Source organism: Pristiophorus japonicus, chromosome 1 (genome assembly GCF_044704955.1).
Source record: "Pristiophorus japonicus isolate sPriJap1 chromosome 1, sPriJap1.hap1, whole genome shotgun sequence".
NCBI lineage: Eukaryota > Metazoa > Chordata > Chondrichthyes > Pristiophoridae > Pristiophorus > Pristiophorus japonicus.
Genome location: NC_091977.1, coordinates 139,502,576 through 139,517,794, shown reverse-complemented (window position 1 = coordinate 139,517,794; position 15,219 = coordinate 139,502,576). Strand labels below are relative to the sequence as shown.

General features: G+C 42.9%; 1 protein-coding gene across 3 annotated transcripts in view; it reads left to right on the top strand.

The window, feature by feature from the left end:
* Positions 1-15,219, top strand: part of LOC139232599 (tumor necrosis factor alpha-induced protein 8) — a 240,929-nt gene that overhangs the window by 178,171 nt on the left and 47,539 nt on the right. Inside the window, exon 1 of one of the 3 annotated variants that reach the window (XM_070863061.1) lies at positions 2,836-3,062. The exons of the other annotated variants lie outside the window; for them this stretch is intronic. Within the exon in view, the coding sequence (XP_070719162.1) occupies positions 3,032-3,062 (31 nt within the window). The 5' untranslated portion in view covers positions 2,836-3,031. Of the gene's footprint in view, positions 1-2,835; positions 3,063-15,219 lie in introns of those variants that run through there. 3 annotated transcript variants of the gene reach the window in all.

Sequence of the window (15,219 nt, the reverse complement as noted above, 5' to 3'; positions counted from 1 at the left end):
AACACTCGAGTCAAAGGCAGAGTCTCGATTGAGGAGATCTTCGATATGTTCCTTCCAACGGGCCTTGACTGTCTCGGTGTCCTTGATGAATGCGCTGTAGTAATGGTGCATCTATGGCGCACAACACTGCTATTTCCAGGAAATCATGGCGTGAGTGGCTCAGGTTGGGATTTTACGGAAGTCTCTGCCGAAATAGTGAAAATTCAATTTTTACAGCTCCACCCTCCCCTATAAAATCTATGGCTATGCCAAATTTACTGGATTATCATTGTTTTGATCACTGCTGCCACTTGGACGGAATCAGAACAGTGCTGGTGACCTGTCAGCGGTTTGAGTTATTGCGCCAAGATTGATTTCCCTTCAATAAAGATGTCTTTTTATTGAGATTCGCCGATTTATTCAGCTAAAGAAAAATAATGATCTTTCGGACATGCTGCTGAATGGAATTTAATATTTGTATCGGTTCACTAATTCTGAACTCTTAACAGTGTCAATCACTAATTTTATCATGGAGTATCGATTCAAACACGAGTTTCTTTCTGTATTCATATTGATAAATGCTTTTAGTTTCCCATCAATGGGCTAGTGCATCAGTAAGTAAATATATCATGAAGGAATTAATGTAAAATGGGTTTATTTAAAAAGTTGGAATGATTATTGGAGACCATGCAGTGGGAGCTGGTCTGAATTTAAAGGCAGGGATATCTAAGAAATGAATGATTAAATAATCACTACTTGGAATTCTTGCATTGAGTTTTTAATATATTTCTCCTGCAAAACACAGGACATGTGCCTTGAATGAATTTGTCCATCAGCATCTGGAAAGAGTTACAATTTGGAGGGTGAATTTCTCCTGCGCCTAATTGGGGGAGGCAATCTGCTCAGGGCGGGACTTCCTGCGCCTGGTGCTGAAGCCCCGCCCCAGCCACTGAATTGGACTTACCACCCCTCAAAGGAAGTGGAGCGCAATCTCGCATGCTCCACTTCATTTAGGGGGGGTACCAACGGCGCTGACGGTCGCAATCGAGAGCGGTACGTGGATGCTCTGTGTAGCATTAACGTGCTTCAACACCCCTCCCCTTTGCTTAAAGGGGAGGGCCGCTGCACACTCTGCAAGACTTCTGATGGCCTCTGCTGGACCACCAGGGTAGCGTGGTACTGGGCCGCCCAAAACAAGGTGCCAGACTGCACGATGGCAGCCCACACCGTGCAAAAAAACAGGTAGGGTAGCTGACCCGAGAGTTGTCAAAAAATCTAAGATGGTGGTGCGGGGCGCTGGCAACCTCTGCCCCGCAAAGGGATGTTGACACCCGTTCGCTCCAGCCTTACGGGCAATATTCCCCACAGGACGGAAAGGCATCGGCGGGCAGCGTTGAGGGGTTGCCACGCACGCCAATGACATCATCGCTGGTTGTGCAGTGGCCTAGGGGCGCTAGCCGCGGGGTGCAGTACTGCCATGGCAGCACCTCCACAAACTCTCAGGCAATTTCCTGCGAGACGGGAGCACCCCCCCTCCCACGCCTCGGGAAAAAGTGTCCCCCGGAGGTGCTAACGGGCCTCTGAAAAAGGGTCAGTTTCGCTCCCTTGAAGCCTTCAATTATCTCATGTACCTGCAGCCATGCTTACTGCATATATTACACCCAGAAATCAATAAAAAAAAACCTGATTAACACATTTGTGGTATATTCTGAAAATGGGATTCATAGATCAAATATATGCTTTTATAAAAAAGAATTAAAAAATGGATGAATAATGCAACACTGCTCAAGTGATGAAAATTGGAATTGATAGCTTCCATATCACCTGTCCTCGCTCTGACGTATTCTAATGAGCTTGCCAGCAGATTTTGGCTTAAATTTGCCAGAGGATTGGTGCGCACAGCGGTTTAGCTTAGTCGTGTTTGGGGCCAAATGTGCCATTCCAGCAAATTACGGGCCATGTTTACAGAATTGGTGTATGAATAAATGTAAAATGTTTTTGGAACCTTGACTGCTCCTTCTCAGAAAAAGGGGAAAACCAATTCTCTGATATTAATGGGTTGGCATTGCACTGTGCGATATGAGTAACAAGTGAAATGGGATAACATCTTTGTTAAAATAGCAGACAACGGGATTTCATACAAACATGCTATCACATTCACTACTAGTATCACACAGCATGATTTCAACCAAAAAATGTTTATTTTATTGCACACCAGCATTATGATATTCGTTATTAGATTTGGGACAAATGCAAGATATAGCTAATAATATTAACCTAACCCACTCAGCAAGAAACTGAACAGATTGGCTGCCTGTTGTACACACCGTCTTCAATGGAAAGTAAAGCCGGATGGGGTGTAACACAGGCGGCAAATCTGACCGGTCTCCTGCTGAGCAGGTTAGGTTAAAATTACCCCATAGTTTGAAGCTGTGAGGAAGGAAACCTGTTTCACTACCTGGACTGAATCATTCTATTAATCATCAACCAACAAAACCGATTGGAATTCAGTCCTTGAAATCCGACAGATTGTGGGTAGGAATGCCTCCTCTGCTTCCAAATAGTTTTGGCATGGTGATGTTAGGTGTGGTTTAAGTTAGCTGTTAAAGAATGTGATTTATTTCCCCAGCTCTTGCTGATTGTAAGTGTCTGGAATTTTGTACTGCAATAATGAAACTGTTAAAATAAGACAGTGTTGGTTATGTTCTCCTCCCAGCCTCTAGTCTGTAGTTGTTGTTATCACATCACATGTTGGAAGAGATGTGTGCTAACAAGTTGCTTTGACTCCACCTTAGTGAGTTAGAGAGGGAGGATCGCTTAATTTTTATGAAGTAAAAGTTGTCATAACTAACTGAGAAAACATTTTTTGAACACTTCCTTGAAGAAGGCAGTTGAAAAGGGAGAGGAAGTTCCCGATTTTAGTTTCCATGTGTGTTTTTTTTTGTTCCTTTTGAGCGCGCGCAGCTTATATAGAACATCTATAGGTTAATGTTTAAAACACTTACAGACTGATATAGTGTGCATATCAACTCTTTGTCATTTCATTTTTACAATGGAGTCAGCAGCTGATGAATTAAAAGAAGGTATGTTCTCTCCTTTTTAAATTGGATCTGGTAGATGATACAAATCTATTTATTTATATATATATAACATAAAAATTGTTTCAGACAGTGTGAATACCTGCAGCTGATGCTTAAGCCGTTAATTTTAAAAATATCTTCTCTGTTGAAAAAGTACATTTGTAAAGGACACACAGTCTTTAACAGGAGTTGTTTCGGCATTTTTAATGTCTTTCATCCGCGGGTAAATTGTCATATGCCCACTGGCAGAGCAAAAACTGCATTGAGTTTAACTTTGGAAGTACGTATATGTGATGGCAGTGTTCCAAACAAAGCTGCTTTTGTTCAGTGAGATTTCTGTAATTTTTGAAACGTCTAGAATTAGTGTTTATAAAATGGAAATAACAAAAAAATCCTTTGGCATAGGAAGCTTCTTACAATTTGACGATTCACTTAGTGGAACTGGCGCAATTAAAAAAAAAGCCAATCTATCTTGCTATGCCGTTATTTGTTATGCCGCAAGATAATCCTTCGGTGTGACAAGATTAACATTTTTGGTGATAACTAGTTAGAAAGTACCTTCTGTTAGTCTCTTATTTATTCTTGTAGCGAGTAGAGTAAGCAGTATTGCTGCAGCTCTATGTGGCTCTATGCTTTTGAGTGGGGAAATGACAGAATTGTGACTCAAAGTTTCTATGTGGAAATGCAGTCAAGATAAGTAAATTTGGATCCATTTATTACTCGGTTATATTGGATGAGTAGCATTAACAACCTTTTTCATGTGTGAAATGAGTGGTGTTAGATAATAATAATAGAGCGTGACAAGAAGGGACAGAATGTATAAATATAAGAGTGTATCAGAAAGTGGGGTTAAAGCAGGGAAAAATGGTTAAAAAAAATTAAAAGCTCTTTATCTGAACGCACGCAGCATTCGTAACAAAATAGATGAGTTGGCGGCTCAAATATATATAAATGGGTATGATCTGATAGTCATTACAGAGATGTGGTTGCAAGGTGACCAAGGCTGGGAACTAAATATTCAGGGGTATTTGACAATTCGGAAAGATAGACAGGAAAGGAAAAGGAGGTGGGGTGGCTCTGTTAATAAAGGATGAGTTCAGTGCAGTAATGATAAATTATATTGGCTCAGAGAATCAAGATGTAGAATCAGTTTGAGTGGAGAGAAGGAATAATAAGGGGAAGAAGTCACTGGTGGGTATAGTCTGTAGGCCCCCTAACAGTAGCTACACTGTTGGATGGAATATAAATCATGAAATAATGGAGGCTTGTAAAAAAGGAACGGCAATAATCATGGGCGATTTTAATCTTCATATTGATTGGACAAATCAAATTGGCCATGGTAGCCGTGAGGAAGAGTTCATAGAGTGTATCCAGGATAGTTTCCTTGAACAGTACGTTCCGGAACCAACCAACGAGCAGGCTATCTTAGATCTGGCACTGTGTAATGAGACAGGGTTAATAAATGACCTTCCAGTAAAGAATCCTCTAGGAAAGCGTGCTCATAGCATGGTTGAATTTCAAATTCAGTTGGAGGGTGAGAAAGTTGGATCTCAAACCAGTCTCCTAAGCTTAAATAAAGGAGACTACAAAGGTATGAAGACAGAGTTGGCTGAGGTGGACTGGGAAAATAGGTTAACGTGTAAAACGTTTGATGAGCAGTGGCGGACATTTAAGGAGGTATTTCATAACTCTCAGCAGAGATATATTCCAGTGAGAGGAAAGATTTTAAAAGAAGGGATAACCATCCATTGCTAACTAAGGAAATAAAGGATGGTATCAAATTGAAAACAATGGCATACAAAATGGCCAAGATGAGTGGGAGGCCAGAGGATTGGGAAACTTTTTAAAAACCAGCAAAGAACGACTAAAAAAATAATAGAGGGAAGACAGATTATGAAAGTAAACTAGCAAGAAATATAAAAACAGATAGTAAGAGTTTCTACAGGTGTATAAAAAGGAAGAGAGCGTCTAAAGTTGGTCCCTTAGAGGATGAGACTGCGGAATTAATAATGGGAAACAGGGAAATGGCAGAGATTTTGAACAAATAGTTTGGAAAGGTCTTCACGGTAGAAGACACTAAAAATATCCCAATAATGAATAATCAAGGGGCAAGAGGGAGGGAGGAACTTAAAATAATCACTGTCACTAAAGAAGAAGTACTTGGTAAAATAATGGGACTAAAGTTGGACAAGTCCCCTGGATCTGATGGCTTGCATCCTAGGGTCTTAAAAGAAGTGGCTGCAGAGATAGTTGATGCATTGGTTGTAATCTACCAAAATTCCCTGTATTATGGGGTGGTCCAGTGGATTGGAAAACTGCAAATGTAACTATTTAAAAAAGGAGGCCGACAGAAAGCAGGAGACTATAGACCAGTTAACCTAACATCTGTCATTGGGAAAATGCTGGAGTCCATTATTAAGGAAGCAGTAGCAGGACATTTGGAAAAGCATAATTTAGTCAAGCAGAGTCAGCATGGTTTTATGAAAGGGAAATCATTTTTGACAAATTTGCTGGAGTTCTTCGAGGATGTAACAAGCAGGGTGGATAAGGGGGAACCAGTGGATGTGATGTATTTGGATTTCCAGAAGGCATTCGATAAGGTGCCACATAAAAGGTTACTGCACAAGATGAAAGTTCACAGGGTTGGGGTTAATATATTAGCATGGATAGAGTATTAGCTAACTAACAGAAAACAGAGAGTCTGGATAAATGGGTCATTTTCCGGTTGGCAAACAGTAACTAGGGGCGTGTCACAGGGTTCGGTGCTGAGGCCTCAACTATTTACAATCTATATTAATGACTTGGATGAAGGGACCAAAAGTAACGTAGCCAAGTTTGCTGATGATACAAAGATGATTGGGAAAACAAGTTGTGAGGAGGACACAAAAAATCTGCAAAGGGATATAGACAGGCTAAGTGAGTGGGCAAAAATTTGGTAGATGGAGTATAATGTGGAAATGTGTGAGGTTATCTACTTTGGCAGAAAAAATAAAGCAAATTATTATTTAAATGGAGAAAAATTACAAAATGCTGCAATACAGAGGGACCTGTGGGTCCTTATGCATGAAACACAAAGTTAGTATGCAGGTACAGTAAGTAATCAGGAAGGCAAATGGAATGATGGCCTTTATTGTAAGGGGGATAGAGTATAAAAGCAGAGAAGTCCTGCTACAACTGTACAGGGTATTGGTGAGGCCACACCTAGAGTCCGTAAAATGTTCCGGAATCCGGACCCACCGAACCTGCCAACCTTGAGGTCCCGCCGCTGCCCGACCTCGGGCCTCGCCTCGCCGCCACTGCCCTTACCTTGTGGCCTCCTCGCCGGCCCGGCCGAACACCTCCTCCGCGATGGGGCCTCCCGACCAGCTCTTCGGCGGGCCCCACCCGACCAGCTCCTCCTCAGCAGGGCCTGCCCGAGCACTTCTCCGGCGGCGGGGCTCCGCACAAACTCTTCCCCGGCGGTGGGGCCCCGCCCGAACACCTCATCGCCCAGCGACCCGAACAGCTCTTCGGCGAGCACCCCCTCCGCCCCTTTCTGACGTTCCGAAATCCGGAAATACCCGAACCTGGGCTTGGGTGTTGCCGGATTCGTGACATCAGAAAGACATTCCAAAATCCGGTAAAATGCAAAATCCGGAACAGCCTCGGTCCCGCGGGTTCCGGATTTGGGACGCTGCACCTGTACTTGCATTGGAGGCAGTTCAGAGAAGGTTCACTCGGTTGAGTTCTGAGATGAAAGGGTTGACTTGTGAAGAAAGATTGAGCCTGTACTCATTGGAGTTCAGATGATTGAGAGGTGATCTTAGTGAGACATATAAGATAATGGGCTCTAGTTTGGCCAGGAGTTGCTCCATTTTTTTTGGAATAACTTGGTTTTTCTGGCGTAACTTAAAAATCCTTATTTTCCCCAATCACTTTGCACCAGTGTAACTGAGTTAGTTACGATTTTTTTTGTTTCATTTTTTTTCTCAAAAGGGGGCGTTACCAGCCACCTACGCCAGTTCTACCCATTTAGGCAACTTTGGCCAGCTAATAATTACTCCCAATCTACTTAGGCCAGCGTATGTGGCCACTTCAGAAAACCCTTGCGAAGAGTTAAAGAAATCGGCGCAGGTAGGTACATCGGAGACCATTCGGCCTGGGATAGGGGCGGGAAGTGGAGAGTACCTGCCTGCACCTAAATCACCAAACCTTACAAACAAAAAGTAATAAGAATTCAATAAGAAATAAAAAATTGAAGTAAGTCCTACCTTCATCTTCAAACTCGGCCCGGGAAGGCAGCGGGCCAGCCGGTGCGGGGGCCACTCGGCCTGGGCTAGGGATAGGAGCGATTCAACTGGCCGGCATTGGGGCCCACAGAGCGGCTGCAGCAAGCAAATCACTGGAGAGGCTGCAACAACCAAACAGAGGCTGTGGGCGAGGAGCTACTGCGCATGCGCGAACATCGCCAGCGGACTCCACTGCGCATGTGTAGATGTCTCAGCACAGTTTTCGACGCAGAACGCTGGCTCCACCCCCGTATCGACAGGCCATGCTGCACGACTACAGGGAAGAGGCTGGACAGTGGCCAAAGTGGCAAGAACATTTTTCGGCGCTCTTCGGAACGGAAAAAAGCGGCGCAACTCCAGTAAATGGGCCGAAAAACAGGCTGGCCCAAAATTGAGCCCAATGACGGGGCTCGACATGTAGATGCAGAGAGGATGTTTCCACTCATGGGGGAATCTAGAACTAGGGGGTATAGTTTTAGAATAAGGGGTTGCCCATTTAAAACTGAGATGAGAAAGAATTTCTTCTCTCAGAGGGTTGTAAATCTGGAATTCTCTGCCCCAGAGAGCTGTGGAGACTTGGTCAGTGAATATATTTAAGACAGAGATTGACAGATTTTTGAGCGATAAGTGAATAAAGGGTTATGGGGACCGGGCATGTAAGTGGAACTGAGCCCAAGATCAGATCAGCCATGATTTTATTGAATGGCGGAGCAGGCTCGAGGGGCCAAATGGCCTACTCCTGCTCCTATTTCTTATGTTCTTATATGGCACTTGTGCTGTCCTTTTATAATGTACCTTTAGTGGTAGTGCCAAAGGCCAATTATAAAGCTGCCAATCTGGTGGTGCAACAGACCACCCCACAATTTCTATATATTATAAAGAGCTGATTCTCTTGTCAGCTCTTCTAAATCAGATGAGAATGACCTGAGCTGAAGGCTGGTCAGTGTGAGAATGGAGAATGTAACCCTTGCTCCTTGCTCTTATTGCTGAAAACATTGTTAAGCAAAGTATAGAGATAACACAGGATTATCACGTAAAATGGAGCTTTGGAATTCAGAACTGTTAACGTTAAAACAACTGTCTTCTATACTTTATCATTTGTATAACTGTTGACATTTTGATTGGCTAGTATTTTAAAAGTACAAATTCTACAGTTTTAAATATTTGGCTAAAATACGAATTTACTTTTTCATGTGTAAAGCTGAAGTATATGACCTGAGAATCATCATCACACAATTCAAAAATCGTATAGTGACATTCCTGATGCATGGCAACTGCTTTTCTGTGACTTTCAGATAACTGTAAATAGACTTTCTGGCGAGCAAAGATTTTTGTCAGTGCATATTTTTAGTGATTTTTCAATTTCCCGAATTCTGACCTGAATTTCTGTAGATCTTTGGACAGATTGCTTCCATAAGTTGGGCACAAAAGCAGTGAAAGGCCCATGAATTAGGTTTGAATCCAGTAAATCAGGGCCCCAGTCTATGTCTCCAGTATTCTTGTGGCTTTGTTTACGTCTGCCCCAAACAAGATCCATTGTATTAAAGGAGTGTCGTCAGGGGGAGTGGGCTCTCAGGCTGAGAGTTTTCTTGCCTGAGCCTTGGAGCTACCAGGTTGCTGATATGCTAGGTGAGAAAGGGTTTACCGGCCTGCCAGTACGTAGAAGTGGAACCCACCTGTTGTCCAAGCCTGGCCTAGAGCCTCAAAGGCACCAGCTGCCAATAGATAAAAATGAGTTCCCTTTACAAAGTGACTGACATGATCCTACTGAAAGGTTTCTGTAGTTGGGACTAACAGCATACTTTCAAGCAGCAGACTTGAAGTATGCTTATCTCTCTATCCCCGCCACCAACTCCCACAAACCCACCACTCCCACAACTGCAAGCACATCAGGCACTTGCCAACTTACTCTTAAAACTACAACCCTAGTTATATTAATGTAGTGAGCCACAGAGGTTCCTGGTGGACATATCCTACATCATGGGCCCATGCATCATGCATTTTCAGAACCTCTGTTTTTCTAGTGTATTATTTATTTTGTTTAAAAAATGTCAAAATCGCTGTAATGCCAATCAATGTGCATTTGCTGCTCTTCTGATTGGGGCTGAATGAAGGAAGAGAAACAGAATATGCAGGTGTATCAAAGACATACTTAGAGCATAACAGGTTTTCATACTTTCAGTATAGAATATAGAAATAGGGCAATATATAGTAATTTTGGAGTTAATATCTTTTGGTGTTTTCTTGGTGTTTTCAATGTCAGCATTAACTTCAAAATGTTCCGGGTGGAGTTTTATTAATGAAACTTCAAAACTGAGAATCCTAACTATAAAACACTGAACATCTAAACCGTTGGGGAATTGTGAAATTATTAATTTACAACTGATGACGAGTTGTGAAGTAAAATATTAATGACTTTTATGTTCAGATGACATACTTTATCTCCTTCCTGGTGAGCTGTAAGCTCGCAATAGAAAATTGCCCAGACATATCCTTGAGTAGGGCAGGAAATCCATCAGCTCCAAAACACAGCTGATCTGGAAGAAAACATCAAAGAAACATAGAAAATAGGTGCAGGAGCAGGCCATTTGGCCCCTCGAGCCTGCACCGCCATTCAAAAAGATCATGGCTGATTATTCAACCTCAGTACCCCTTTCCTGCTTTCTCTCCATACCCCTTGATCCCTTTGCCCGTAAGGGCCATATCTAACTCCCTTTTGAATATATTTAGTGAATGGACCTCAACAACTTTCTGCGGTAGAGAATTCCACAAGTTAACCACTCTCTGAGTGAAGAAGTTTCTCCTCATCTCGGTCCTAAATGGCTTACCCCTTATTCTTAGACTGTGACTCCTGGTTCTGGAACTTCCCAGCAACGGGAACATTCTTCCTGCCTCTAACCTGTCCAATCCCGTCAGAATTTTATTTGTTTCTATGAGATCCCCTCTCATTCTTCTAAACTCCAGTGGATACAAGCCCAGTTGATCCAGTCTCTCCTCATATGTCAGTCCTGCCATCCTGGGAATCAGTCTGGTGAACCTTCGCTGCACTCCCTCAATAGCAAGAATGTCCTTCCTCAGATTAGGAGACCAAAACTGAACACAATATTCCAGGTGTGGCCTCACCAAGACGCTGTACAACTGCAGTAAGACCTCTCTGCTCCTATACACAAATCCCCTTGCTATGAAGGCCAACATGCCATTTGCCTTCTTCACCGCCTGCTGTACCGGCCTGCCAAGCTTCAATGACTGATGTACCATGACATCCAGGTCCCATTGCACCTCCCCTTTTCCTAATCTGTCACCATTCAGATAATATTCTGTCTTCTTGTTTTTGCCACCAAAGTGGATAACCTCACATTTATCCACATTATACTGCATCTGCCATGCATTTGCCCATTCACCTAACCTGTCCAAGTCACCCTGCAGTCTCTTAGCATCCTCCTCACAGCTCACACCGCCACCCAGCTTAGTGTCATCTACAAACATGGAGATATTACATTCAATTCCTTCGTCTAAATCATTGATGTATATTGTAAATAGCTGGGGTCCCAGCACTGAACCCTGCGGCACCCCACTAGTCACTGCCTGTCATTCTGAAAAAGTCCCGTTTATCCCAACTCTCTGCTTCCGTCTGCCAACCAGTTCTCTATCCACGTCAATGCATTGCCCCCAATACCATGTGCTTTAATTTTGCATAACAATCTCTTGTGTGGGACCTTGTCAAAAGTCTTTTGAAAGTCCAAATACACCACATCCACTGGTTCTGCCTTGTCCACTCTACTAGTTACATCCTCAAAAAATTCTAGAAGATTTGTCAAGCATGATTTCCCTTTCATAAATCCATGCTGATTTTGACCGATCCTGTCACTGCTTTCCAACTGCGCTGCTATTTCATCTTTAATAATTGAGTCCAACATTTTCCCCACTATCGATGTAAGGCTAGCCAGTCTATAATTCCCTGTTTTCTCTCTCCCTCCTTTTTTAAAAGGTGATGTTACATTAGCTACTCTCCAGTCCATAGGAACTGATCCAGAGTCAATAGAATGTTGAAAAATGATCACCAATGCATCCACTATTTCTAGGGCCACTTCCTTAAGTACTCTGGGATGCAGTCTATTAGGCCCTGGGGATTTATCGGCCTTCAATCTCATCAATTTCCCTAACACAATTTCCTGACTAATAAGGATTTCCTTCAGTTCTTTTTGCTGGACCCTCAAACCCCTAGTATTTCCGGAAGGTTATTTGTGTCTTCCTTAGTGAAGGACAAAAATGCAGTTGATAATACAACTGAACAGCTGGAAAAAAAACAAGACATGAATGAAGGTTATAATCTAAGCACAGTTCCAATATGAAAGGACTTTGGCAGAAAATTCAGTGTCATTCCACTCTAGTACCCAATTTAAGGTAAAGTTAATGGCATTGGGTCACAAGGAGTGAAATGAAAAAGGGAAGAGACAGCAATATTCTGGGATGTGAAGGAACCTAAGGTTGGCTGTGCTGGCCTCTGAAATGTAAATAAGCAGAGCGTGACATCCGACGCCTTGCAATGCCGACTTGCTGCCAAGTCTGCAAACTTCGACCTTTTTGCTCGGTTTACCACCAGGTCCTATGCACACTTAGAAAAGTGTGTGTGAGGAATACCTGCAGAGACGCTGTCAGTGCTTCTTAAAGGGACGCACACATCTTTCAGGAAAATTGGATTTAAGCTTTTGGACATTTAAAATATTTTATTAAAGGAGTGGCTTGGTGCAATAGATGTTAAAAGGTTTTGAAGTGTGCAGGGAGTGCTGCTGGATGCTTGCAAGGTTTTGGATGGTAAAGGAAAGCCTCTGAGAAGACAGAAAATGGTGGAAATATTCAGCAGGTAACAGCATCTGTAGAGATAAAAACAAAGTTCACTTCTTAGGTCAAGATGTTGCTTGACCTGCTGAGTATTTCCAGAAATTTCTGTTTTTATTTCAGATTTCCAGCATCCACTCGCAGAGGGGAGAGGAAGATGCAGAAGAGAAGGAAGTGGAAGGAAGGTGCAACCCAGGCAGTCTCTTTCTGGCTGGGATATCTGAGATGGAATCATCCACCTGTGGTACCAATGACCACAACCCCAATTCCACTTTTAATATTTGTCCCACATATTGCATTTCCTCTGTTACTGACCATCACAGCATCCTCTTGGCCACAATGTTGAAATAAAAGCTACCACAAAACAAACTTTCCAATCAAATTTTATACATTAATCCATCCAATATAACATCAAGAAATCAACTAATCACCCTTGTGCATTCCCGTAGTGACTCTTCTGAGTGCCTTTCCCTATCCTATTGCTGTCACACAGTGCTATCCCAGTGGCTGTAGACTGGCTGGTGGAAGGCTGCTGACTTTCAGTAGGAGATACTGCAAATGGCCTTGGAAAATGACCTGTGTGTGTCAAATCGAGTGACAGTTCTTCTTCCTCTTGTTCCTCTTCTTCCTCTCTCCTCTCCCTCTTCTTGGTCAAGCACTGGCTGGGCAGGCTAGATTTCTTAGGTGTGCGAAAAGAGGAAGGCACAAGGGTAGAGGTGTGAGGGGAGGGCGGAGAAACAAGAGCTGCATGCTTACACCATGCGCACCTTATAAATCAGAAGATATTGGGGGATGAAGGGGAAGTGGGATGTGAGAAGGAGGATAACATAGGTATGGAAGGCAGTTCAGCTTTAAGAACTGAAGAGTGCCATTTGGGAATTATTTTTAATGTTTATTTTCAGAAGGCAGTTGAACTCTGGCTAAAACTGCTTATTTAAAAAAAAATCATTTAGAAGGCAGTTCCCCTTTAAGGGATAGACCCTGCTTTCTAAAATGACAGCCTTGCTTTAAGACAACACTGCTCTTGCTCCAGGTACACTATGGACACGCAACTTTGGGCCTCCTGCTGAGAGTACCACCAGAAAGCCAGTCTTGCATGGTAGATTTGGCTCTGCGTTAATTTAAATGAACAGGCAGCTGCCTGCACTATTAGTTTGGGTGGCTGTTAACTTCGCCTCATGGTGGCAGGTTTCCAGCCTACTGCAATTTCTGACCAGTGTCTGTTGATGGCATTGAGGTGCTTAGTTACCTCAGTGGTTTCTCTGAGGAATAAGTGTCTTTTCAATCTGTAGACCAGCACACAGTTGGGTTGGGAGCATTCATTCCAATTCATGGGCTGCTTCTTCCTCTGAAATCTCAACGAGTTTAGACTGCCAAAATAATTTCTTACAACCAGCGAGAGAGAGAGAGAGAAAGAAAGGAGTTGGTATTCTGAAAGGATGATTACCCTTAAGTCTTGCATCTTTCAAACTTCTGATGAACCCCGATCCCAATGGCAAAACAACAGCATGTGTTCAAAGCAATAAAGAACTTCAATGATAATATAAAGTTAAATTAGCAACAGGTTAGCAGATAGAGATGCTGAACATGCATGTCAATGTGCACAGAAAAATAACTTCAATAATGAATTCCAGAAATTAAATGTTAACACCAGCCTGCTAAGTCTGATCTATCGATAGAAGGCGACATCTAACTATAAGTATCGCACTAAAATATATAATAAAAACAGATTTGGAATTGTAGATGTAGCATCTTTACTCCAAACTTTATACTACACTAAACCTGACCTTAAACCAGCAAGTGTTTCTCAGTTGATATTTTTAGCTGACCTGCGAAACAGTAAGTCATATGTGTTTATGGCAAATCACATTTCTGCTTTCAGTGAAACTGGAAGAAAAAAACCATTGTACGAGAAATAACATCTGTTGCCCGAGCACAGATGCTTTGCGATCATTTCCTTTACGACATTTTTTTAAAAGAGAATTTGAAGCTAAGTAAGTTGCTACCAAAAATCTACACTTATCAAATTAACTGTATAACAATTATTCTTTATTGCAAATATTAGTTAAATGCCACATTTTTAATTGCTTTTGCAAACTACAGTATATTGTGCATTATTTAAAAAGTAAAAATATATTGTAAAAAAGCAATTTGTAAAACAGCTTTTCCTTATTAACTTTGAAGTGTAGTTAGATAAAAATCATTATTTTTATAAAGACAATTTTTTTTGCTTCAGTTAATTCATTCACCTCACAGAATCCTTCTCCTTTCCTGACATTTATCTCCATAAAAGCTGATAATACCATCATCATCATAGGCAGTCCCTGGAATCGAGGAAGACTTGCTTCCACTCTTAAAATGAGTTCTTAGGTGGCTGAACAGTCCAATACAAGAACCACAGACTCTGTCACAGGTGGGACAGATAGTCGTTGAGAGAAGGGTGGGTGGGATTGGTTTGCCGCATGCTCTTTCCGCTGCCTGCGCTTGTTTTCTGCATGCTCTCGGCGATGAGACTCGAGGTGCTCAGCGCCCTCCTGGATGCACTTCCTCCACTGAGGGCGGTCTTTGGCCAGGGTCTCCCAGGTGTCAGTGGGGATGTTACACTTTATCAGGGAGGCTTTCAGGGTGTCCTTGTAACGTTTCATCTGCTCACATTTGGCTCGTTTGCCGTGAAGGAGTTCCGAGTAGAGCGCTTGCTTTGGGAGTGTTGTGTCAGGCATGCGAACAATGTGGCCTGCCCAGCGGAGCTGATCAAGTGTGGTCAGCCACACTGTATTTCAAGCACCATCGGAGCAGGCCGGGAAGAGGAAGGAGCAGTGTGGCAGCCTAGCCCAGCAGTCTGAGTGACCCCCGGCCTGCGAGCACCATCGGAGCAGGCCGGGGAGCGGAAGGAGCAGTATGGCGGCTTACCACTCCATGGAGTAGCACGTGCTGGAGCAGGAGAGCAACGGCAGTGAAGAGTGACGTCACCAAGATCCAGGTCGGTCATTGGAGCGTGGGCAGATACTGCAGGAGCAGTGAGGTCGGGGCAAAGGAGCAGCGAGAGATTGTAG